Below are 26,443 nucleotides of genomic sequence, written 5' to 3' on the forward strand. Positions count from 1 at the left end.
TTTGTATTGCTTTTTGTCTCTGTAACCATAATCATGTGAAATCTTATTAGCGCCATGTCAATTCTGCAAGATAAACTGATGCCGGTGTTTGCTTTCTAGACATTGAGGTTGTAGGTGAAATCATTTCCCCAGTCCCCAGTCTTAACTTGTAAGTCTTCTTCTTCTTCTTCTTTTTTGCTTATTCTGAGTGATTTTTCTTGGCTGTGAGCTTGGCTTCTTGGGTCTATGCTAATCTGCAGTTTCTTTTCCTGTCCTTTTTTGAAGAGGTTGGCTAGGAAACAGAGACGGTGTGGAGGTTAATTACAGATGTGTCCGCTGTAGAAATCCCAGGCTACCCAGAGGAGAGGTGGACTGTGCGCAAATTGTTTTTCTACAGTTATCCAGCGAATGCACAGTGGCATATTTTCCAAAGCCATTGGAATGTGGTTGCATGCGTGGCGAGCAGTTTCAGAGTCTGCCCGTGGTCATCTTCAGGAGTATTTTCCACGCCTCAGGGCAAGCCTCAGTGCTTTCTGTAACCCCTACGTGGGAAGCACATTGACTCTCAGTTTCTAACTTTGCAGCTAAAATAGCGGGTACTCCAGACTACCTTATCACAACTTGATGCAGGGAATTTCGACCTTTTGCTTCTGGATGATTAACTCTTCAGAATGCTTGAGATAAGATTGTGGATCTAATCCGTAGTATTGTCATTGCCAAGACTGCGCCTGTGACCTTCACAAACAGTTGGCATTAAAGCTGTGCCTTTGGTCGCAAAGCTGAAAAAAAGAACCCACAAGAAATCTTTTCCTGTGAATAATCAGTGTGGGGGGACACCGTGATCTCAACAAATAAATGAACAAACAAATCCAACACGCTCCAGATTGTTTATAAAGGCAGTCTTTTCGTGATACCAAAAGAGAGATCTTACCTTGACCTTAAAGTTCACGTACCGCTCTGCTGTTGCAGAAACTAGTCCAATTTTGAGGGCACGAGAACACTGTGCTTCCTCTGTTAAAACGCACAACTCCAAGCTGAGCAGACGAGGAAACTACTCATGAAAACCGCAGTTTAGTGTAGCTCCCCTGTGTTGCTTCCTGGTGCTGCATTTTTAGGAACTGATTCAGAGGTGTGGTTCCTCTCCCTGGGAGCTGGTTCTTTGGTCTTCTTTTCTCATCATTGCAAGGAACTCATTGCAGAATTCCCGGCACCAGAGCTATTTTCCAAAGAGAACTAGAACAATAAAATGGGCTTGCTAGCTGGCCCAGAGGTACCGTGGGATAGGATGGATCTGGCGTAGGCAGGTCCACCAAACCGGGCTTCTGTGCCTTCACTCAGGCAGCATGCTGGGGTCTTTCTGGCCGCGGAGGAGGTGGTTTCTACTTGGAATCCTCCACCACACTCTCTTCAACCATGTGGTGATGTTTCCCAGGGAGGCTCAGTTTCCAGAATCCAGCTGGAGTTTGAGTTGGCAGGTCCGTTGCGGCCAGGCCTGGTGGGGTCCCAGCTGGGCTTGCCGGGATTGATGGCCTCTTGGCTGATGCACAGGAGGGTGGTTGGCGCACATGTCTGTCTAAGTGAGCTGTTAGGGTCTGGTCCCATTTCCTGGGCGGCACGGTGCACTCTGGCAGAATAAAGGGGCGCTGCATTGTAAACGTGACTAGAGCAGGCTGAGAACTTTGAGACTGTTTTCCCCCTCTCTTGAAAACCCCACAGTAGGGATGCAGCTGGAGTGAAGGACGAGGGAGGTGGAGTGACGATGGAGAAGGTTACTTCAAGTGCAGGACCCAGAACAGTGCGGGGATGGGGGTCTCATGAATGGACTCCGCTTCTTGCTTGGTAACCGAATTCAGCACGTCTAAAACTCGGTTGCTCTGTCTGTGAGTGGGTAGAAACTCTGTCCTCCGGGTGACCTGCCTCCTCCAGTTCCACCCTGCACTGGAAACCCCATGTGTTGAGGAGTTCTAAAATCGTTTTACTGGGTAAAGGCAGAACGAGTCTCCCTGAAATATCCTGTGTCCTATGGGAAAGGCTGTATGGCAACAACAAAAAAATCTTATGCCATGAATTAGGTTTTTATTTCACTTTTGCATTGGAAATAGTTTGCCTCGTTATTTAGCGGTCTCTACTATGAATGGTGGCTCAAGTCTGTGACCTTGCCGGGATTTCTCTTGCACCTCATCAGCCTCCTTTTTAAGTGTACGCACCTGTGTGTGTGCAGTGTATGCGGTGGAATGTTCTTTCTCAGGTTTTTCGGGCGGCGAAGGTCAGGTCTGGCTTAATGGTTGGGCAGGTGGGTGGGAATGACGAAAGGAGATTTAAAATGCTAGCCTTAAAGTCTAGGAGCAGGAAGAAAAAAACATTTTTAATTTTCTTTTGAAAAATCGACTGAAGAATGTTCCTGTGGGCCCTTTATAATTTGAATGTTACTAATTTGAGTGAATGTTATAATTTGAATGAAGTATGGCCTATAAAATTATACCCCCCAATGGCAAGGCTACTCTTAGCGAAAGGTAATAAATCATGATTGGCCTGTTAAGTCACTGCAACGGTCGCCCTCACTTTCTCCACCCAGGCTTATAAAAGGGCTCTTTTCCAACTCAAATAATTATTACATAGCACATTCCTGTTTACATAGATTACCTCATTTATTATATGAAGACTCGCTGCTAGCCATCCAAAATACCCTTCTGCAGCACGGTGCTCCTTAAAGGCACTCAGGGTAGTGCAGAACTGACCTGGCCCCTCTCCAGACACTTTATCAAGTACCCGGATGACCTCATTTTGAGATTTGCGTGAGCCTGAGTCATAGACCCCCGCCGAGGACAGCCTCACAGTGATGTTCCCTTTCCCACCAACACCTGTCATGAGACCGTAAAGAAAATCCCGGGGAAGCACTGCTTCTTGACTTTTTTTCCTCATGCCTTTTAGATTTTCCTCATTGAAAAGCTTTCCAGCCTCTGCTTTTGCTTGCCTTTTCTCAGCTAGTTCCAGATAACCTCTGTGTGCTAATCCTGGGGTTCCTAGGGATGCCAGTAGGGCTGATGAGAAAGATTCTTCAGGCTTGCCAGCTTTTATTTCTGGATGATGGTGATGGTAGCAGTAGCCTCAGCCACAACAATGGTGGTTATTTAACATGTGTCCCCCACGTGCACGGTCATTCGGCATCATCGTATTTACATCCCTCGGAACCTGCACCCCCACTGTACAGATGGGAAAGGTGTGAGGCGTGGGGAGGCTCAGGAACTTGGCCACAGGCACCGAGGCGGTGAGTGCAGGAGCTGGGCGGTGAACTGACTTCAAAGCCTGTCTCCTTTGACTCGGCCACATTTCACTCTCTCGACATCATCAGTCACATCAGAACAGATCAGGGACTCACTGAGGCTGGGAAAGGAACAACAGGGCTCAGAACTCACTCAGGCGAGTGTGTCTGACTGGATGGAAATAGAACCTGGGCTCTGCTGCGTTTTCGTTTCTTGAGAAATGCATAGACTTCTGGCGTGAACTTGCCCTTTGGAACATCACGGAGGAGAGCAGGTCAAGTGGCTGCTCCCAGCCGAAAGTGTCATTTGAAAATATCCCGTAGAGTAGCTGGGTCTGATGGAGGCAATTTCACATCTGGTTTTCCCGTCAAGTCAGAGTGAAAACTTACAGTAGGTCTTGGTAGCATTGTGGCAGGGTTGGTCCTGGGAATCGTGAAGCGGGCAGCCAGCTGGAGGGGAGCGTCTGCACAGGAATGCCTTTGGAAATTAAACGTGGCAATGAAAACATTCTTTTGAAGGCAGATTTCCAGGTGTGCTCTAATTGAAATATAAAAGGCTATAATTGAAATATAAAAGAATGCTTCAAAAGCAGTGATCTATTTTGCGGTGATTGTAGTGCTAATCCTGAAATATGAGCATTAATTAATATGAAGACAGGATTGGGTGTGTAAAAGCACCTGTTTTAATCATTTAGCACGTTGGTCAGGACTAGACTGGGTGAGGCTTCTAGTCCAAAGGTGAAAAGGTCGCTTTCATCTATCAAATCCCACCATAATCGACCAAGGACAACCACGGGGGCCCTGCGGCAGCTGCGAAGACAAGACCCTTCCACTCTGGAAGCTTGACATGGGGGAGAAATTTGCTCCAGTTCGTGTGTAATGAAGTGGTCGAGGTGATGTGTGTTTAAGGGCTCCATTGAAGCTCAAAAGGAGTGAATCAGTTTTCAGTGCAAATCTGGTACTGCATGGAGATACTCTACACTGTGGAAGCTTTCCTTTGGCAGGAGGTTTTGTCTTCGTTGTGTGATCAGTTACTTCACAGCAGGTGCAGGAACTGGGTGTTTTTGCCTTTGCTAGCAGGCTCCGTGTGAGATCACTCAGAAGCTGCTGGAACGTCAGCCTTGAGATCTTAGGAAAGAAGTCAGCATGGTCTCCACCCTGTAGCAGCCCCTGTACCTAACCGGGGTGCATTGGTATCCCTCACTCACACAGTCAGGACGGGTGTGGGTCACACCATTCTGTACATGTGGTTTCTTTGTAATCTGTCCTGAAGTTAGAAAGTAAAAGCCAAACCCTTGTGTATGGGCTGAGGAGCCCAAGGTGGCGTGAGACGCGGGAGCCTTGTTTCCTGTGTGGTCTCGGGAAGGCCCCTGTGAGCAGGAACTGATGTTGTTTTGCCCTTTCATCTAGACGCACTACTTTGGCCTTTGGTTTCTCAGCAAGAGCCAGCAAGCACGATGGGTGGAGCTGGAGAAACCTCTGAAGAAACATCTGGACAAATTCGCTAACGAGCCTCTGCTTTTCTTCGGAGTCATGTTCTATGTGCCAAATGTGTCATGGCTTCAGCAAGAGGCCACAAGGTAGGTGTGTTTTTTTCCGCGTTCCACACGAGGGTGTGGGTGAACTGTGAGGCGTCAGCTGGAGTAGATAAGCTGGTTGATTTGGGGGGGTGTGTGTGTGTGTGTGTGTGTGTGTGTGTGTGTCTTGGGGAAAAGGATGCAGTAGATGGAGGTTCTTTACCAGCTGCTTTTCCACTTTAGAATTTTTGTTCGAAGCCCGACAGCCAAGCCCGGCAGTTCCTTACAATGCTGGTGAGGCGGGTGGAATTTCGTGTCTAGCAGCATGGGAGTATTCGTTGGAGACTGTGGGTAAAATGCGCTAGACTTGAATAAAAAATTGGGAATCTATTTACTGTTTAGTCTACTCTTTCCCTCAAAATGTCCCCAAACAAAATGTACCTTCAGTCTTTGGATTTGAGGATCAAGATGGTAACTGAAGACGGGAGTAGAGTTGAGAAAAATGTTGAGAAGGCAAGTTTTCATTGTCCAAGATAAATGAGAGGATACTGGAAGCCAGCAGTAGAGGGGAGACCTACATGTGCACTGGTCCCATCTTCCTGCTCACTGGCTGCTTAACCTTGGAGAGCATCACCTTCCATCTCTGCAATGATATTTCCCTCTTGTCTGTAAAGAGAGGGATTTGGATAACTTCCTCCAGTTCTGATGGTCTGTGATTCTATGAATGAAACAAATGCATTTTTGTTGGTGCTAGTGTAAGAGTTTTTCATTAAAATGTACTGGGGAGTGATGTGTCTCCTCATCGCATGGTTGTTTTCGGTAATAAAGGGAACTGCAGAAACTCTCAGATTTTCATCTTTTCCCCGGGGCGTGGCATTCAGAGTCCTTGGTAGGCCATGCCCGTGGCCTACGGAGGGGAAGAAACTGTGTTCGTCTTGATTATTGAACATGCCATTAGTTTCTTACGTTTTGAATTTCTGAAATAAGGAGGTACTTGCAATTTTTTATGTACATTTTAAGGTAAAAGCTTCCATCTTTTTTTTAAATAAGAAACTATTGTTTACATAGGTGGAATTTTTATGAACAGAGGCCATGAGACAGCTCACTGTCTGACCCGAAAGCCTGGGTTCAGTCTTTCAGGTGTCATTTCCTTGAAGTACTTGGTTATATACTGTCATCCACTGTTTTCAAGTTATTTCACTCATCTAAGGCCTTTCTGTGCAAGAAATTATTCACAGAAATCGGGTGATTTCCACTGGCTTTTGAATCCTTGCTGAATACCTTACACAGCTAGGAACACAGCATTACATTACTAAGTACTGGCTAATCCAGGGCTCTTGGGCCATTAAATGAAAAGCAATGAGTAACAAGGCTGAAACACGGGCTATAAATGAATACACGTTGAGGAAAAGTTGTCTGTGAGAAAACAAATGAAGTGTTGTTACCCTAGACAGTATTATTCTGTGAGGTCTGTTGTAGAAGAGCAATTGAAATGGTGAAGCACTCAGAAACTGTGCTTCCTGAATTTAGCAGAATCAGGTTTTTTTTAGAAAAGTGAAGACTTTTGAGGGTGGAGTAGCTGCCTGAGGATATTTGAAGACTTGTGGGGAAGGAATTCTGCCACTGTTCTGGAACACAACATTAGGGCTGATAGTGAGGGAAATTCAAGGAATTGAGAGACTTTGGTTACTTGGCTGAACATAAGAATACAGTCTCAACAATATTAATGAAATCCATATAAAAGTGCAACAAAAAAAGCAGACATATAAAAAGGCAAGCGTCTCGAAGTCTGGAAGTGAGTGGCATAGAGTGGATAGCGGTGTTTTGACCACCATATTGGGTAAGAAGTTGGAGGAGACCAGTTGCTTTAAACAGACCGGGACCTGCTATGGCACAGTTACCTGGACTATTATTATAAATATGGATTCCAGGGCTGTACCGGAAGTCTGAATGGGAATATCTAAGGCGAGGGATCGGGAGGATGTATTGTTTAAAATAAAAAATATTCCTCGATGTTCATCCATACTTGGGAATCAATAGATTTGTTAACCTCTATAGCTCTGTGCAATTTTAGATTTTCCAGGTAAGTAAAATTAACACTGCATTATTTGATTGTCAATATATGCACCCATAAGCTGAAACAAAGCAAAAAGTGTTTACATCTCAAAATTTGAGGGAAAGAGCAAAAATTTTTGGTGGTGATGGATGCTGGAGATTAGGTGCACTGTTTTCCTTTAGAATTTTTCTTTCTTTTTTTTTTTTTTTTACCCCTCCCTCACCTTTCCTTTAGAATTTCTTCTTGCTCAGTTAGTTTGGCTTGTTTAAGAAGTTTGATAAGGGGAGACAGAGTTTTTTCCAGGTTTCTAAAACAAACTCTATTACTGTCATTTGCTCCGAAAAACTAACAAAGTAATTTAAAACTTTAGAGGACATTTTTAGACTTAAACATTGGAACTAAACTATGTGGATTTCAGCTATGACCTTTTTATGGCAAAGGATGTTTAAAGTTAGGAGCTGGGTTTGCACGAGGAGTGTGTGTGTGTATATGTGATTTGGCATTGCAGGAATTTTTATTGCTCTTGGGGGTCTTGAAACTGGACTGCACTAACAAGGGTGTCAGAGCAAATCAAAGGTGGTACCTGGGGAGATGGAGAAATGAGAGAGAAAAGTATTGTGGGTGAAGAAAGGCAAATTTGCAGAGAAAGAAAGGACAGAAGAAGGGAATAGCACACACTCAGGAAGGTTGTAGGCCACCAGCAGTGACTCGGGTGTGGTGCACTGTGACCTCCTGTGGGTGGCAGGCACATAGACTGTAGAGTATAAAGGAGATGTGGTTGGGACAGAATCACCTTTTTAGGCTCCTGGGTTTGATGTTAGAGACAAACAAATGAGCTGAATTCAAGGTGAAGAATACTACTGAGTCTTAGGAGTCTCACTGTGGGAGGTGGGGCAGGAATCTGAGCTGTCCTGGGAGGTTTTAGAAGCACCTAGGGTCCCATCTGAATGTTGAAACTTCCAAGCAGAGCAGCCAAGGAGTGGCAGCGGCTGCGGGGGCGGGATTTCAAAGGGATGTTTCAGGGAAGGAGGAGGGTTCGTGACTAATTCTCCAGCCATCCGCTGTTACCCAGGTTACCGGCATCTCAGGTGGGAGATGGGCCTTGGCATCCGAGAGCACCTGGGATCTGCCACGTCTGACACAAAACAGTTAGTCTTTGTGATGCCCACGGAGGAAGATGTTTGCATAGATTAGACACAGAAATCTGTCTTTCATTGTGGGCAGCCCGTTGGAGGAGGCAACCATTCAACCATCTGTGCTTAAAAAATAAGTCTTTGTCTGCAGCCAACCAAACTTGTTTTTATCCAACACATGTTTGCAATGCTTTGGCCGCTTCTATTGGACAGTAAAACAGGTTCTATAGCCTTCGTCAGGACCAGCCTCCTCTTCCCTCTGAATACAGACAGAGAGTTTAGAACTAAGACTGTGGGTTTTTGCCCATTTGCTTGTTTGATGTGTGTGTGAAGCCATATATATTAAGGCACATAGTGGGGAAAGGAAAATTAAAAGGCATGTGTTGTGATTTCTTGTCCCCAGGCAACCCCGCCCTTGAAAATTTGCAGATTAGCAGGCTACACAGAAGAGCACAACAAAATGTGCTAATATTGTTTTTGCAACCTAAGAAGGCAAGACACTTTGTTGCAATGATGAAGACCAGATTTTTTTTAATTAGAAAATTGAGAAGCTCTGTGTTTTTGACATTAATCTTGACGTACTGTGTCTCCTCTCATCTCCTGGGTGTGACTTTTGAAGAACAAATCTCTTCAGTAAGTGAGGGAAGTCGGCCAAGATGCCATGATTGAGTCGGAAGTGAAAGAGACAAATCGGGCCCTCGTTTTAGGTGGTAAATGAAGGACAGGGAAAAAAGATATCAAAAGGAAAATACACACAGGAGTGCACAGAAAAGGAAAAAATCTCTTGATGTTCTTGGAGAAGCGTGAAGAAGCTGTTGAAAGGACCCTGTAGTGGACAGAGGGAGGGTGAATTGTGAACCCTTAGGAATGAAAAAGATTCTTAAGTTTGTTAACCCCACTCCAAGCTGTTAAGAACACATTAACCTTTGGGCTTTAAAAATGTTCATTTTCCTGAAACCTCTGACTAAAATGATGAAGCCGCTGTATTTTTCCCTTATTTTGCTTCGCTTCTCATACTCCTTTTTGCCAGCTTTTTTTGTTCGGCGAAGAAACTCTTGCTCCAGCAGTTCATCTTCCCCTGACTCAAAGGAAAGATTTTTGTAATGTGTTTTAATCATTTGCATAGCAACAGGCTCATTATAAACACATGGTTTTAGGGTTTTTTTCTGGACATGGAAAGAGAAACGATGGCTTGTGAGAGGTGGAGAAATTTTTAGTCAAACAGAAGGATACTTAATAATAGCAAGAGGAAAGCCGCAGGACTCCTGGCCAAGATGATTGCTTTTAGTTTAGCTCTGGGGGGTTTTCCAAGTCTTTCTCCACTGAGGAAGTCCCTCTTGAGTTTGGTTTTTCTTCCCCCCACCAATACCAAAGCGAGAACTTTTTCAATGCAAAAATCATTTTTGAAGATGAAATTTAAGCTTTAGAAGTTTACCCTGCTGACTGCATGCATGGTTTGAAAAATATTTAATTATGGGACATTTTCCTTTAACCAAAACGTGTTTGCCTTTGCATTAGTCACTGTGGAATGGTATGTTTCCCTAGTGCAAAGGAGCTTTTTAATTGTCCAAATGAGGTCAAATAACCTTGCCTTCTTTTCCAGGACCGGTTTTTGTCCTGTTGTGTAGGTGTGTGGTGTGCTCTGTATTGAAGCAAAGCAGGGGAACCATTGCTGTACCCAGCAGGCACCCCGCCCCCCCCCAGGGACAGCCTTAGCACAGTGTCGAACATCTGGCCGAAACTCCGGGTCTGTGGGACCTGGCCCAGGCTCCCCCCGCCTAGCGGGTGCTGTCTCTGAGTTTTCTGTCCACCCCCGCAGGTCTCTGAAGTGAGGCTCCCCGCTCCTCTGCTAGGTAAACTGTCTAGCGCTTATTCCCAGAGAGATTTCAAACACACTTAATCTCTGTATGGGATTGTGTGGGGGCATTCACCGTGTTCAGTGGCGTTCCTGTCTGGGAGGACCTCCCCGGGGAAGGCCTCATCCCACACCGAAAACCATCAAGAGGGTGCGTGCGTCTTTGACAAATAGTGAGTGACAGAGGGGTTCAGTTCTGACATTCTTTGACTGTGATAGGAGCCCCTTTCCTCCCAGTGACATTTCTGGGTCAATGGCGTGTGGATGGTAAAGCCAGATTAAGGGAAGCCTTCCTTCCGTCCCCCATCAAGGCCAAGAGGGTGTTTTGATTTATTTCGTTTTTAAACCTGGTTTCAGGACAAAGTTTTAATGACCTTCCAGAAGCCTTCTTCACCTTTCCTTTCTTCTAAATGCCAATGCTGTCCTTGGTGAAGCTCCTGAATGCCGTTGGGAAGAAGTCGGTGCCCAACCAGTATTTAAAGTGTCTCTTTTAAAAGCTCTAATTATGGTAACGTTTCCATTTCCTTTTACAACACCATTTATTTTGTTCCTCTGGTTCTTTGAGTTCTTTTATTGTTTTGAGATGCCGTATTAATGGCTATTTAAAGTGTACCCATGGGCTGGGAGACAGGGACACCCTTCCAGGGCCCGAAACTCCTAGAACATGCTTCGGGCCCGGAATGGCAGATTCTCCTCCCAGTCGGCCCCAGCTGGTGAGTGGGAACTGGTTCTCTCCGTTGGCGATTGGGAATGCCATGGCTCCTGCCAGATATTTTAGATGTTTTAAGACACTGTTGATACTGGGATGTCATCTAAAACATTATTCTGCAGGCTTAATGCAATGCAGGATGGGATTGACAGAGGAAGATGGCCGGCTGTCACCAGTGGGGCGACCTTGAAGGCGAGAAGCACTGCTTTCCCAAAGCGGGGACAGTTGGGGAAAATGTTAGCTGCCATTCGCACGGTTTCTTGTTTCAACCTTTATTAAGGCTGTTAGACATTTTGCGCGTCTGAAGGGGGGTAAGAATGAGCAGGTCTCAGCACCTTTCCTGCCGCCTCCAAGAGCTGTTTCTCTAGGCAGCTGTCATTTCCTTTCCGTGTGTTTGGTCGGTTGGAGATATGCGTTTGTCGTTACTGACTCAAACCCAAAGCTTACTGAAGCTCAGGGAGCCTGGCAAGTGTCTTCCAGGACCAGGCTGGGCTTCTGGGCTGGCAGCCTGTGCGGTTAGTTGCCCCGCACTTGGCTTAATGCTCTGCTCTTGCCGTCTTGAAATTCTAAGTTTTGGAACAACAGTCCCTACCTTCTTATTTTTCACTGGATTCTGCAAATGATGGAGGCAGTCCTGCCCAGGACGGCCCCCTCTGTCCACCTCCGTCCATCCACCTCAGCTCGTTGTTCACCTTGTGAGTTGCTCTCAGTCGGGTAGATCGGAGTCGACTGGGATGGGCGTGATCCAAGAGAAAAAGCAAATACGAAAAGCCTGCAGGGGAACAAAAAACAAAATTTTCACTTATCTATGCAAATACAGAATTAGGTGCTTGGCCCCGGTCACCGTTGCTGCTCCTGGACCCGATGCTTCATTGGAAAATCCTACTGAGTCTGGGAAGCTGTTAAAAAATCTGTTTAATTTGCTTAAGGGAAACCGATCGATTATTTGCTCAATCTTCAACCAGGATTTCCTCCTGTCCTACCGTGAAGAAGAGCACTCCGCAAAGTTTATATTTGTCTTAATTCAATCAAGAGCACGCCCTCGTGCCTGCTGACTTCCAAATGCCTGGAGCTTCTTATGGTCTCCTCCGTCCTCCCCACCCGCCCCACCCTCCAGGAAAAAGAGATCGTTTGCAAGATATGCAGGGATGTGGTCAGCTATGTAGGCAGCCCTGCACACTGGAACCGTGAGGTATATAGACAAAAAAAATGAAGTTAACTTTTAGATACAACCCGGGTGTTTCTTCGATATTCTTTCCCTTTAGGGGAGAGAAAACAACTAGTAAGGTAGGTCAGAATTCTTTAGTAATGTCACTTGACATTATTATTCATGTAGGTGCCCTGAAATGAGAAGAATCTGAATTTCAAAAGGAAATACACATCAGCGGCAGCCTTTGTGTTTCAAAGGGAACTTTCCTGGAATGTTAGGGTTCTTTAGTGCATCTGACTTTTGATTTTCTCCCTTTATAAAGCAAGATATACTTCTGTACGTTTTAATTAGTAAGGCAACGTTTATTAAAAAAAATAGGTGAGCAGTACTTCCCCCAAAAACTGTGTTTTATGTGTTAAAATTATCTCATTTTTAATCACGTGGTTAGTATGTATTCACTAGTATTCGATGATCTGTTCTGAACTTCTCAAAAGCAACCAAAAATCATGTGCTCCTGGTGAGCCATTCTGGAAATAACTTCATTTCTTAAGCCAGGATATTAATTGCATCCTGTGCATTCCTTGATTTTCAAAGATACGCTCATTCATTTGTTCATTCACTCATTCATTGATTTCGAACTGGTCAGTAGCTGACCCGTGAAATGACAAAGGTTTGTAGTAGAGCACCGATTACGATTTTAGACTGCACTGTTTATTCAGAAGCTGAGTAGAACACAAGGGAAACCGCACACAGCCTTGTTTACCTTTGGTTGAGGGGTGGGGAGAGGGAAAAACCGACATCAGTTGTGGGAAGAGGTGTTCTATCGTGTCAAAGCATGCCCGCTCTGCTCTCTGCGTGTCTTTAAGACATCCACTTCCTTATAAGGCGTTCTTAGGATTTGGAGGGGTATCATTATAATGGGTGGCATTGGGAATGGGGTGTTCATTTCAATAATGGATTAACAACAACAAAAAACCCTTGTGGGGAGAAGGAGACACAGGGAGTAGATGTCCTGGAATTCTTTGCTCTCCATAGTTCCTGGAATCTCGGTGCTAGGCCCTGAGTTGGGCACAGCGGGTGGGCATGGGGGGAGGGAAGTGACCAGGGTGCTGTATATTCCCCACACTGAAGTGGCCCGCGGTGCCTGGGCTGCAGCAGGCACTGGAACACACAGAATCCTTTTGTGTGTGTGTTTTATGATGGGGCTGTCGTCTGACCCAATATAAGACCGAAACCTCCCCCGACCCAGGGGATATTATGAGTCTCCGAGGCTCTGTGGAAGAATAGCTTACGCTCCGTCCCCGGCACAATTGGAAAACTGACAGTGGGAGCGGCCAGCACTTGTGTGGGGGCTGCTGCCCTAAGTCTCTGCAGTGATTTTTGGTCCTCGCTGGGACCCTGGGAAGTGGGCATTCTTTTTCATCTCTTAAGAAAGGATTGTCTTTTTTTCCCTAATAAAAGTAATGTTACTCCCAAGTGGGGGTTTCATCCGTTAAATAAACCATATCTTCTATTTTACTTTGTCAGAGAAACACTGACTACGTCCTTCCTGCCCTTCCCTGTAACTTTCCCAGACAACGGAGTAGCAAGGAGTCTAGTCTCTGTCGAAGTGTCAGCAGAGAGACTCGGGGGACTCAAGGCCCTGCGAAGTCACAGTTTATGAACCAGTCCCATGAGGGTCGATTCTGGCCTCTGGGTAGGTTTTGTTTCAACTGGACCATTTTTAAAGGAATTGCATTTGGATGCTTCCTAGGTGGGCATATGCTGTCTCGTTTGGCCCAGTTCCCCGACTGCCCACAGTGTTACCGTCAGCAGCATTTACGGCTTCACAGGATGTCGTGGCCCTGCTGGCCTTTAGGGTGTGACCGCTGACCCTTGCATTTCCATATAACTTGACGTGCTTCTCTGCAGTGGCTCACCGCATGCGTCACTGGCCCCGTTAAATTTTTTCCAGTCAGCCTGCAGCTGTGGTCACACTTCAGCCACGCCCACTCGACTGCAGACGGTTCAGCTGGACATGTCGTTTCCCTTAACACCCCTCGTCTGAAATCTTTGTTTCTATGGATGTCACTCCCCAGTGCCCAGTACCGTGTCCCTCTGCTTTACGTGGAGACGTGGCCTAAGTTTTTCAGATTTCCTTTTTATTTCTTTCAATATCTGCATCATCTCTGAACATCCCTAAAAAGTGCCATCCACCAGAAAGGCATAATGTAATAAAGAGTCATCCAAATCTTTACAAACACAGACTATTGGAGAAAGTATAGTTTGTCTCCTGTCAAGACAGAGTAAAGCTTTACCAGAATCATAGCCTGTTCTGTCTAGACATGGAACGTTGCAGATCGTGGAGGCCAGTTGCTTTATTGCACAGACAAAGAAACTGAGAACCAGGGAGATAAAGGACTTTGTCCATAGTCACACAGCGGCTCAGTGACGGAAGCCTGGCTCGGAAGCCTGGCTCTGAAGCCGGTACTGGAATGGTTTTGATTGAACCAAGCCCGCAAGCCCATGGAGGCCACTCACTGAAACTTCCAAAAAGCCTCTAGCCACCCTCCCCTCCCTTCCCCGGCTACACTGAAGGAGATAGGCTGCCGAGCTGGAAGGGATAAGTTTTTCGTCAAAGGGAAGGAAGCAGTTGAGACAGAAGAAACAAAGGGTAGGCAAACAGGCTCTTCTTTGAATGGGGTCTTTTAAATGGGGAGCATTATGTGGAGATTGGGACTAAGATGGGTGTTATTTAACATTTTTATCAGTGATCTGCAGCCCTGGGCACACGGTGACAGTGCCAAGCTTTCAGGTGACGCTGAGCACTTTAGAAGAGTGGGAAATGTAGATACTGGAAACACACAGCAGAAAGGTGTCGGCCAGCGTGGAGTCCCCAGGTGTGCGCCTGTGGAATAACAGTTCTGCCGTTGGGTGACGTTCCTGCGTGCAGGGGAGGCGTCGTCGTGGAGGGGGACGTGTTGCACCATGTTCTGGCCGAACTCTCTTTCAAGGTCAGCCTGTCAATCTTGCGCCTGCAGCTGGGTGGAGTGAGTAGAGGTTTCACCAGCATAAAAATGTCTGTTTCTCAGAGCAAAGCCCAGCAAATGTTGCTGAAGTTCAGCTAAAATGCAAGTCAGACACATGGCACCTGAATAGAAAAGCCGGGAGAGGATGCAAGGTTAGAAGCAAATGTTTCTGACCAGGATGTATGTTTGGGAGAAGGGAGAAGATGTGTGTGTTGATAGCTGAAGAGAGTATCCCATAAGTCTAAGGGAAACTTGAAAAGGTCAGTAATCTAGACCCTTGGGATCATGGAGCAACTATAAAAAAATGGATACCTATGGAAAACTTGGAATGAGAGTTATGCTTGCCAGACTCTGTTGTCTATTTAGAATGATTGAAGGCATCAGCAAAGAACTAGGTTTCAGCCTAATCTGCAAGGAAAATTAATAGCTAGGAGTAAAATGTCACTCATAAACAAAACTCTGCCCCAGTAGGAGCACAGCCTCAAAGTCGGAAGACCTGGCTGTTAGTATTTGTTCTTGGTCCGGCTCTGCAGGCTCCCAAACCTCCATCATCTGTGTTTATAGTCAGTCGGGACAACATCCTAGCATAGCAGTCGTGAGGATTCAGAAAGCACCTATCGCAGTCAGTATTCAAGTAACGTTTGTTTTGTTAAATACAAAAGATATCCTTGACGGTACTGGGGAGATCACTGCATTCCTTGGGAAGCTGTGCAGGTAGGTGTGAGTCACCTGGTGGAAGAATCAGTCTTGACCATCATTAACTGAGCATGTTCAGTGGAAGAGCATTCTGGGAACTAGTTCAGCCTAGCCAAGTGGAGGGATTACAGCGCCACCAAGGGACTTAGTATACATTTGGTGATTAGCAGAGCCCAAGTCACTATATATAATATAAGTCCTAGTTTAGTAGAAACTCTATTGAGTACAAATTTGGTGCTGACTCATCAGTTTCAGAAGTCACAATTACCCTTCAAACGTCAGAGGATTTGATATCGTTGAAGAAGATTTTAGATTTGCCTTTTATTCTATCAGTTACTTCCCAAAGATAGAGTTGTGAAAACCCATTGAAGTGCAAAAAAACCGGTTGCAAAAATTAATTTATTGTGATCACAAACACATATTCCCCAAGGAGATGGCCCACCCTCACTCCAGTTCTGTACAGAGGGGCAGACCCAGTCCAGAGAGCTCCGGGCTGGTCCCCCTCACTGCGCTGAGGTTACCAGTGAGTGCAAGGAAACAGGGTAAGGCAGGCCTGGCCCCGTTGCCCAGAGGGTCAGAGCAGCTGGCTGGTCGGGGTCTGAGGGCAGGTTCGCTGCATCCGCAGGGGCCAGGCTGAGCTCATGCTAATCTTGCAGTAATTATAATTTGAAGAGGGTGTAATCTGAGGAAGATTAAACAGATTCCAGTTAAAGATTATTTAAAGAGATGACGGACTCAGTGGTGATTATTAAAAAACAACTACTAAGAAATTAGGGGCCCATGGATTCTTTGGGTGCGGTCCTGAATCTGCAGGTGTCAGAATTGCCTGTGGTCTTCTTGAAAAATGCCATTTCTTGCCCTCCTGACCTTGCAGATCAGATCTGTTTTTAATCAGTGCCACAGGTGATTCTTACGCTTAAGTTTGGTTAAATGGAGCGCAGTTATGTCCCGTTATGTCCCGATGTTCTTCCTGCTACAGCCGGCATTTGGTGTTAGTGAACAGATGTTACAGATTCTCCAGTGGACTTTGAGCAACTGGGAAGGAACTGAACTATTGCAAAGTAGGTAGAATATATGTGGGCATCTTCCCGGGGGTTCTGGACGGCACAAGGAGGAGAACCCAAGGTTCTGCAGCGATTTTGGTCAGGTCGTATTTCCTCAATTTCAGGACACATTAATTAATTATTTAATTATCTAATTAATTCGTTATTTAAATTGCTTTGTTTATTTTTAGAGAGAAGGGAAGGGAAGGAGAAAGAGAGGGAGAGAAACATCAATGCGTGGTTGCCTCTGGCGCGCCCCCTACTGGGCACCTGGCCTGAAACCCAGGCTTGTGCCCTGACTGAGAAATGAACTGGCAGCCCTTTGGTTTGCAGGCCGTCAATCCACTGAACCACACCAGCCAGGGCAGAATACAATCTTTAAATCTCTTAGCTAGCATAATAGATTATGCATAATGTAATATGTTTCTGTATATATAATTTAGGGTCTATGTTTATTGTACAAGAATTTAACATTCTGTGCACCTTTAATAAAGAAGCAATAAGAACTGACTGAATCATACTACTTACTCTAGGACCCGAAAATCTTCAGTGAGTCTTTCCTCCAGTCCCCCAGGCTTTGAAATGGTAGATTTAATTTCAAAACTGAGAATTTCACATCTGGATTTCAGTAATTCTCTATCTGGTCTCTGATTTGTCAATTTCTCCTGCCTTTAGGTAAATGTAAGATGAAACAATGTAAATTGAGAAACGATAATAAAATTTCTCAAAGTTGTGGAAAGATTCAAGTTTCTTTTCATGATCCTTTTTTTTTAAAAAAGATATTCTTCTGTAGACTGCTTCAAGGAATCTTTGATTCCAACTACTAAACAGAAACACAATACATTTAAGAAAACTGTGAAGATAGGAAGGTGCATTTCTAGATGGCAGGTGTCTTAACTGTCAAGACAAACTTCTGAGGCCACCTTTGCACTCTAAACTGAGAGGCGGTTGTGTTGCAGGTGCGTGGACACACACCCGTGATTTAATGTTCTCCTGTTACAAGTGCCAGCGTGTGATCCTGAGAGCTAGTGTTCTGACAGTTTTTCACAAAAAAAAAATCCCACTCTTATTTTGAAAACTATGGCTCGGAAATAGTTTATTCACAGGAAGTTGGAAACACCAGATTTAGGGAAGCTGTGTTTTTTACACCTGGTTGATTTTCGAAAGGGCATCCCAAACTATTGAACCGTTGCACCCTAAAGCAGGCATCCTGCCTTTCTGATTTAATACGATTACATGCTAATTCATAACATTGTGTAAGTAAAACAATACAATTAAAACTCCATGTAGAGCTTGAAGCTCTTATCCGAGAAGAATGTTGAATTACAGAGTCTTATCCACGGCCCTGTGATACTTGCATTTTAGCCAGAAACATACACATATACTTGAAGCATTTTACCCCAGACTATCTTTGGTTCGGTATATAAGTAATTGGATTAGAGAGCATGAAAATAAATTAGAGAATCAATCTAGCTTTTGATATATGTGTATTTAATTGTCTGGAGTCCTGTTTGCTAATATTGTGAAGGAGGCTCATTGGAGCATTGATTGTACGGATTTCCCTCTCAGGTTTTCATTTAAGACACACAGAAGTTTATAATGATAACAAGGACATTACAAGTCATTCACTCTGACTTCTTCTCCTTAAAGAAACCAGCTTGATCAGACCCCAGCCAAAGCAATCCATGCACCCTCCACTGAACACATTCTAGCCACTGCTTCACTCTGCCCACCCTTCGCTGCTGCATAATATTCCAGTACATGAATGCACTACGATGTACGCATTGCATTGTTGAAGGTCACTGGGATTGTTTCCACTTTGGAGCTATAATGAACTGTGCTGCGTATACATGTCTGGTACACGTACTGTGAACATTCTAGTATATATTCTTGGACATACTCACACATGGCTTTAATGAGTGTCCTCATTTCTGTTGAGTGTACTTTACCTAACAGTTCTCCAAAATTTTTCTTACTCCCCCCAAAATAAAAAGTAAATTTAAAGGCTGAAAAATCTTAGAATTCTTGACCTTGCTTTTCTTTGCTCCCTATATTGACTTCATTATTCATGTTGGAGGCCCTTAGAGACACCAGTAAACATAGAAGCAAGCACTGTGGCACTTAGTCAGTTGGGAGTACTGCTCTTTCTTAATAGTGACAATAACGATGACTACTAACATTTATTGGGTACTTAATTTGTGGCAGGGTATTCTAAGCTCTTTATAGGTATTATGTCACTTGGTCCTTCTAGCGACGCTTAGCGTTAGTGCTGTTATTTTTCTCATTTTACAAAATGGGGTGCCAAGGTACCGAGTGGTCGAGTAACTTCCCCCAGATCACCATATGAATAAGCGACAGAGCTGCCATTCAAACTTACACAGCCTGACTCCGGAATCCACACATTGACCCCGGTGCGGCACCCCTTTCCATTCTAATCCCTTCCGGCTGCTCTGCCCCTGCTCCCTGATTCTTACCCCTGTCCTGAAATGCAGGGGAGTGGTGGAGAGCACAAGCTTTTGAGTCAGACAGACTTGGATTTGAATTCTAGATCCACCTCTTGCTTTCTGGTCTTTGCTCATACTTGAAGTAGCTCCCTCTTCCTTCTTCCTTCCTGCCTTAGGAGCTTCCTCTGCCTTTGAGACTCATCTCTGGGCGTTTGTTCAACACATTATTCCCTAAGTATAGGCGTATTGTAAAATGCAGAGCGGCACAAGATGCCACGCCTGTCCTGAATGGGGTTTCCAGTCTATTAGGGAAGAGTAGGTGGTCACTACAAATGTCTGAACTTCAAGGTAGTAGTACGTAATAGATGCTTACTGGGAGCACCCTTTATGGGCACAATGATTAGGGGGAACTTTGGGAAGGTGTATTAGGGTTTTCCAGAGAAACAGAACTAACAGGGTCTATCTATCTATCTATCTATCTATCTATCTATCTATCTATCTATCTAGTGATTGAGATCAATTGGTTGATTTTAAGGATCTGACTCACACGGTTATGGAGGCTGGCCCATGGTGGGCAAGCTGACTGGAGACCCAGGGAGGAGTTGCTGTCTGAGCCCCACAGTGGTCTGCTGGCAAATTCGCTCTTCCCTGAGGTCAGTGTTTTTTTTCTTAAGGTTTTCACCTGATTGGATGAGGCCCATTATGGAGGGTAGACTGCTTTAAAGGTCTACTGATTTAAATATTAATTGCATCTAAAAATTACCATCACAGAGACATCTAGAATAATGTTTGACCAAACATCTGGATACAATGGCCTGGCCAAGTTGATGCACATAATTAATCATTGCAGGAAGTACCACTGACATTGGTTTTTGATAAGTGAATCAAGACTATTGGGAGGGAAGACAAGCCAGGCCAGAGGCTGTAAGCCCATTTTCTGCCCAGCGTACACACCTGAAGGGTAAGGGGACCCCTTTCGTCAGCAGGAACTCACTGATGGTGAAGGTGGAAGGTGTGGCGGAAGCAGAACATTCCTAGCAGGGGAAATTAGAGGAGAGGAAAATCATCATGTAAACTGAAGGTTTTTCTAGAATGTGGTAGGAAACAGCTAAGTTATAGCAGAAAGAGCCCTGGGTTTTTATTTTGGTGGCACGCCTTCACTTCTGGGATAACTCTGGACAAGCTGACCACCTGCCATGAGCCAGTTCCCACTTCTCTAAAAGAGAGAAGATGGAGCGTGTTCCTCCCGCCATTGACACAGACCAGGGGCCACCAGTTCTGCGCTGCTTTTAGTGCCCTTGTTAATTCACTGTGTGAACTTGGGGAAGCCAGTTAGCTTCTCTGTCATGTTCTTAATCTGTTAAATAAGTGACCCTTTCCCACAGTGGGTTGGAAGTTTCTACCTTGTAGATATAATTAAATCTTTTTGCGTATTTTTTTATTTCTTAGAAGGAAAGGTTTTTTGGAAGTTTAAGATTTTCCTGTTGCTATTGGGTCACAGGGTCCTGGTCTGAAACCTCAGTCTGCATCCTGGAACTAAACTGTGCAATTTCTTCTTTAGAGTTTACGTTAGTTGATCTCGAAGGAAAAGTACTGTCTCCCAGTAGCTACAGCACCCAGATTATAAAGGAACCATGTTTACTGCCTCTTCTCATCATAAAACCCTATATTTTGAAAAAAAGTGTCTACCTCAATTACTTTCCAAACATGTTATTATAAAATACAGCATATTTATCCTTACCATGGAGTCACTGGTATAACTTAACACAATTTTACATAATTAATATTTTAGTTAATTTGGATAGCCATTACGGGCGGGCATGGGCCAAAAATACCACCCAGCTGAAATTTCCATTCACTCATTCATGCATGGATATATACATTCAGTAAATATTCATAACAGGATCTGTTGCATGTTAGGGATCTTCCAGTTACTGGAGATATAGGAGCAAATAAAATAAAGCCCCCGCCCTCACGGTCACATTTTTAAAGTATATAGGTTATGAATGTCTTCTTCCGTATTTACGCAGTTCAGGTTGGGAATTATAAGAGCCTGTGGTACCCTGGTTGGCTCAGTGATTAAAATCAGACACCAAACTGTACGCTCTAAAACAATTGTGAGGCAGTGTTCTTCAATTCCCAACTAATGGTTTATTTTTATGTAACAGTTATCACAGTTTTCCTCCATAAAGAAAATGATACCCATCAGAAGATGCCGATGTTTATATAAACACGTATATGATAAATTATAGAAGAGTACGCTGTATTCATTCTTTTTTGTGTATACTTTTGATTCACTTTTCCTTTAGACTGATCTTAAACTTATGATCATGACTTTTATGAGGAAACCAGCTGAGTATAAGTACAATCATTCCTTTATTTAAGAATTGATGAGCCCTGGCTGTTGCGACTCAGTGGATTGAGGGCCAGACTGCAAACCAAAGGGTTGCAGTTTGATTCCCAGGCAGAGCACATGCCTGGGTTTCAGGCACAAAAGAAAAAACAACACGTTGTTTCTCTCCCTCTCTTTCTCCCTCCCTTCTCTTCTCTGAAAGTAAATAAATACAACCTTAAAAAAATGATGAAAATTATATAGAATGTACTAGCTTGAGAAAGTGGCGACTTAGTTCTGTGTGGAACCTGTAGAGGACTTAAAGATGTAAAGACGATGGGGCTTTCAATGAGTTTTCATGCACACAAGAAAATATAAATAAAATGCACAGACTAGTAACTATTCATTACAAAAACTTGGTTTTCCTCCCTTATCTTTTTAGTGCGTGTATCTTGGTCAAGTTATGCTGCAAAGACCACTTTTAGCTGTCGTCCTTTAATTTGATGATGATGTTGTTTTTCAAAATATGACAGTTTTGAAAAGAGAATCCCGTGGCGAGTGCCCATGATTTGGGCTTTTTAGAGATTTTGCCAAAGTCTGGCTGAGGGTAATGCTTCCTTTCTCTCGTCCCACTGCTTGCTCTTCTGCTCACTCTGTGCTTGCTGCACGGGCCCCCTGACCGTTCTGTGTCTGAAGTCAAAATTCAGATCGTAGGAACCAGGTACAAATGCCTATGGACTTCAGCCTGCAAAGGTATTTATCAGGGATCTGAAGCAGAGGATTTAGGGGACAAGGAAGAAGCATAATGATGAAAAAAGAGCAAATCTATTACTGTATCAGAGATCCCACCTCCTGGCTTTAAAAAGATTGGATAAAATATTTGGCAAAAGCAGTTTGATGAACTTGTACGTTTTAATGAAAGATACTCTTTTAATGGAGATGTGTGTGTGTGTATAAAATACATATATGTTAAATTATTACATACTATAATATATGATATATAATATAATTATGTACATATATTTCTTAACCAATAGTTCATTTCATTTCCCTCAAATTTATTTGTTAAGACCCATTTTGTCAATTTTCCAAAAAGAAGTCTTTATCTGAACATTATATTTTGGGTGCTCGGGCTAAAAATTCCACAGTCACCCTTGAACTCTGTCTTTCTCACACACCCCATTTTCAACCTTCAGAATATGCCCAGACTGGATTTCCTTCCACGCCCATGACTGCTTCTCTAGTTCATTCCAGAGTCCTTTCTCCTTCCTGGTGTCCCTGCTTCCACAGCAACAAGGATTATTCTTTGAAACATGTAGGTTCCTACAGCTGCTTTTGCACAGCCCCTTCCGCTGGTTTGCCATCCTACGCAGGAGAGCCAAAGCCCGTACCTTTGCCCCGGAAGGACTCTGAGCTATGCCACTCATTTCCTTTCCCTCGTCACTCCCTACCTTTTTTCCTCTTGCGCACTCTTTGCTATACCGCCTTCCTTGACTTTCTTCAACACGCCCATTGCATGCTTTTTTGCAGGCTCTTGTCTCTGCTGAACTAGACCGTTCTTTCCCCAAATACTCACAAGGTCCGCTGCTCATGTGTTTCAGGTCTGTGCTCAGATTTACTCTGTGGAGAGATCTTGCTTGCCCACCTCCCACTTTGTTACTCTCCATCCTGCCCATCTGACTTTATCCCAGTAAACTTACTCACTCAACTCTTGCTTGGGGTCCCCAGTGGAACGTGAAGTTCTTTGAATGAGGACATGGACTAGGATTTTTTAAATTTCACTGCCGCATCCCTAGTGCCAAGCGCAACCTGCAGGTGCTCACTGAGTTTCGTTGAATGATGATCGAATATATTTAGTAGTGCATTTCTAACATTTTCTTGGTAAATAGGGTATAAGTTGGTTTATTTTTTAAGCGACTAAGAAATCATCACAGTAATAGAATGTGAGAGCTTTTCTACTGATTTCAAACCAGTAGGTTTTGTTCTGGTTTCATGAACATATTAAAATATGGGCCCTGTATCTTCTGCAGTCATCATTTTTTTAAAAAGCCTACTGAGCTTTTTGTGGAGGGGGAATTTGAGTACCTACTTAGCTCCTCCTTTTGTAGAATCATGTTCCGTGAGCATGGCCTCATGCCTGGTGTGGCCACTGAATGCCCAGAACTGGTCCCCACTCTTGGTTTTGTGCCTCTGCGTTCTGGGTTCCTAAAGAGGCCTGTGATGTTTTCCCACTCTGGTTTCTGATGAGATCCTTTTAAATTCTTACACGTAGAATAAAAAGGAAGGACGTGTTTATAGCAGCTTTCTCCACAAAATGGAAGTAACGAGGAATTTTCTCTGATGTGGGAAGGATAGTTCCTTGCTTGACAGGCTGCCTTCCTTGTCCCTGTACCTACACAGTGGGTTCCTTTCTACCTGTGTGGCCTCCGCTGTCACTTTGGGTCATCATTTTCTTCTCTAGGAAACCATGCTGGCTCCTTTGTAGTTCACTACGGGCTGAGGGTGGTAAAGGATTGCCTTGCAGAGACCGGGGCAGTTAGAAAAGTACACCTCTAAAAGAAGAATGGGCATCTACAATTATTTAAAATTGCATTCAACAAAAGGGGATCAGTTCTTCCACCCTGAAGCCCCAGAAGAGATTTGAAAGGAAGACGTGTAGAGAGACGTATTCCATGCCTGAGACTATCGAGCGCAATTTTGGCAGACATCACAGCATGGGAAGATGCTAGATTCTTAGGCAGTGAGATGTTCACTGGTGTGGTATTTTATCTTTGGCAGTTGTGTGTACACTTGATATCCCCAACTGCTTTTGAAGATTCCGCAGAAGAAAAGTATCCATTTCCAGCAGCAAAAATTCAGTAAAGGGTCTGTGGATTCACGTGGTAATGTGTTTACAGCCTTCTGTAGTTTTGTGCTTCCTTCCAATTTTTCCTTGGAGATTTATGCTTCCGACTTACAGATCTTGCACATAGCACCAATTTACTACACAGGTGCAGTGTGGTGGCGAAAGAGCCTTTGAACAAAATCAGGAGGCTTGGGAGGTCACCTGGCCTCTCTGAGCCTCCATTTCCTCGCAGGTCAGGGGGACATTGTAGTGACTTTCTTAAAGGGCTGTTGTGAACAGGAAGCTACACTGATCGTAAGTCATGGGAACACTGGGAAAACAAGCTCGGCAAATGGGAAGCCCTGTTATTATTGAGGACGAATGACTCTTCTGGTTTCTGAACATCTAGAAAAATTGAGTAGAATTTCCGTTGTGGGGACTCCAAGTCTTCCAAGTCTTTTGTGGTATGTTTTTGTTAGTTCTTTCAGAGTGCCCTGGGAACTGTGAAGTTGGTTGCAGCCAGTCAGTAATTAACCGGCTATACATAAAGCCGCATCATATGGCTGCCTTGATGCAATGTAAACGTAATGATGCTCTAATAGTAATGGGTGATGAAGACCTACTGTGTGCTAGGGATTGAGGAGAAATACAGAACAAAAGAAGCCTTCAAAAAAAGCAAAGATAGGCATGCATAATTAAATAAATTGCCTAATCAATACCATGTTAGAGTTACAAAATGCAGTGGGAACACAGAGATTGGACTGAATTATTCCAGTTTGGTGGCTGGAGAAAGGCATTAGCTTATGCAATGTAATATGAAATATTAGTGTAGGTGATCTGGGGATTTTTCTGTTTTCTGCTGAGTCCAGTATTGTTCTACGCCAACGTTTGGGTGGCTAACTTCCAAAAAAAGCATTTTTTTTCACCCACTGGGTTTCTCTGAGTCAGTACATGGTCATCATGCTTTGTGCATAGTTACCAAGATGAGTGTCATCTGCTGGGTTTGACTTACTGAGCACAAAGGGGTGGTCCGTGCCCCCGAGGTACATACGGGCTTCATAGAGATAGGTGGGCCTGCCCTAGACATACGTAACATCTTTGACACTGAAGTGCTGTAACTGGGGAGAGGTTGACCCCGGATCTCACTGGCTAGGTAGAAAGTGCAGGGAGCGGGGCACGTGCCTCGTGGCAGGTCTACTGTGGAAGTGAAGGTTGTTCCACAGGGTCTTCAAGCAGCTCCTCTGTTTCTGACTCGAGAGCAGAAATAGCAGCCATTTTGCTATTTCTGATGAACATCCCATTTCGCAAATGTACTCCTTATTTCCTGTCCATGTTTTAAAACACACTCTTGGGCCTTCTTTCAGTCCTTAGGCGTTTTTAAGCTGCAACTCTCAGAAAATAGTTGCAGCGTGGGATGAGCGGGCACCTGCAGAGCTTAAACACTAAAGCCTCAAGCCCAGAGATGAAAAACATTTAAAACTTAGATGAGTCAGTAAGTAAAAACCAGCAGCCAGAGTGTAAAATTAGATCTGGCTCGTTCTTAGGGACAAAACGTGGGTGGGGTCCCGGCTTCCACGCCAGAGATGCGGGAGGGGAAGATGGAGACGGCTGTTCACGCGCAGTGCCAAGGGGTCAGGGCCCAGGGACAGCACGGACCGAAGACGGGTGATAAAGGATCCTCAGCCATCACCATGAACAGGAAACGATCCCAATCAATGACAGATCATTCCCTTCCAACACTTATTGTAGACTGCAGGTCCTCACAGCTGGGAGATGTTCCTTTGGCCTGGCTTGTCACTTGCCTTTTGACCTTGAGCCTAGCAGGTGTGTAAGAGTTGGGTAGACTAGCACATTGGATTTGTAGGAGCTGAAGCAGGCCCCTTTCCTGTGCTGCCTGCTGCGATGGTAGGAAGCTGGCCTGAAGAAGGAGGAAACTTGGTACCCAGGGGTCCATCCGTACTGCCTTCCCTGGTCACCAGCAGGGATCAGGTGCTCTGTGTATCTAGGCTGGGAACTTCTGATATAGTCTCCAAGGATATATAATTAATTAATGCTTTTCATGCTATCGTTCATTCGTCGAACAGTTATTAAGACCATAGTCAGTATTTCCTGTTCATTTCTCAGACAGAAGGGGCTTTTTTTGGCATTGGTTCACATGGTAGAACATAGGAGCTACCTTTAATTAGAACTACAGGGGAGGAGGACGACTCAGGCCCGGCCACAGAGCCAATCCTCTTGCTCCATACTTGTTAATTTTTTTTTATTTTCACCTTCAGGCCAAGCCTACTGCTTATGAAGGTAACGCTCTTCCATCTGCCAGCTCACCAAATTTTGAAGGGTATTATGCAAACTTTCTCAGGGATGAACCTGGCTCTTCACCAGGAATACAGATCTTTAGGCAGTTGACTCGCCCAGCTTCCAGAGGCAATTTAACT

The 26,443-nt window shown here is 44.5% G+C and overlaps 1 protein-coding gene across 4 annotated transcripts in view; it reads left to right on the forward strand.

The window, feature by feature from the left end:
• The window catches only part of PTPN14 (protein tyrosine phosphatase non-receptor type 14), a 157,088-nt gene that overhangs the window by 67,585 nt on the left and 63,060 nt on the right, over positions 1 to 26,443 (forward strand). For all 4 annotated transcript variants that reach the window (XM_053658343.1, XM_053658332.1, XM_053658342.1 and 1 more), the window contains exon 3: positions 4,652 to 4,821. In XM_053658343.1, coding sequence (XP_053514318.1) covers positions 4,652 to 4,821 — 170 coding nt within the window. The remainder of the gene's footprint in view (positions 1 to 4,651; positions 4,822 to 26,443) is intronic.

This window comes from Artibeus jamaicensis, unplaced genomic scaffold (assembly GCF_021234435.1).
Source record: "Artibeus jamaicensis isolate MK-2021 breed Jamaican fruit bat unplaced genomic scaffold, CSHL_Jam_final contig_2170, whole genome shotgun sequence".
NCBI lineage: Eukaryota > Metazoa > Chordata > Mammalia > Chiroptera > Phyllostomidae > Artibeus > Artibeus jamaicensis.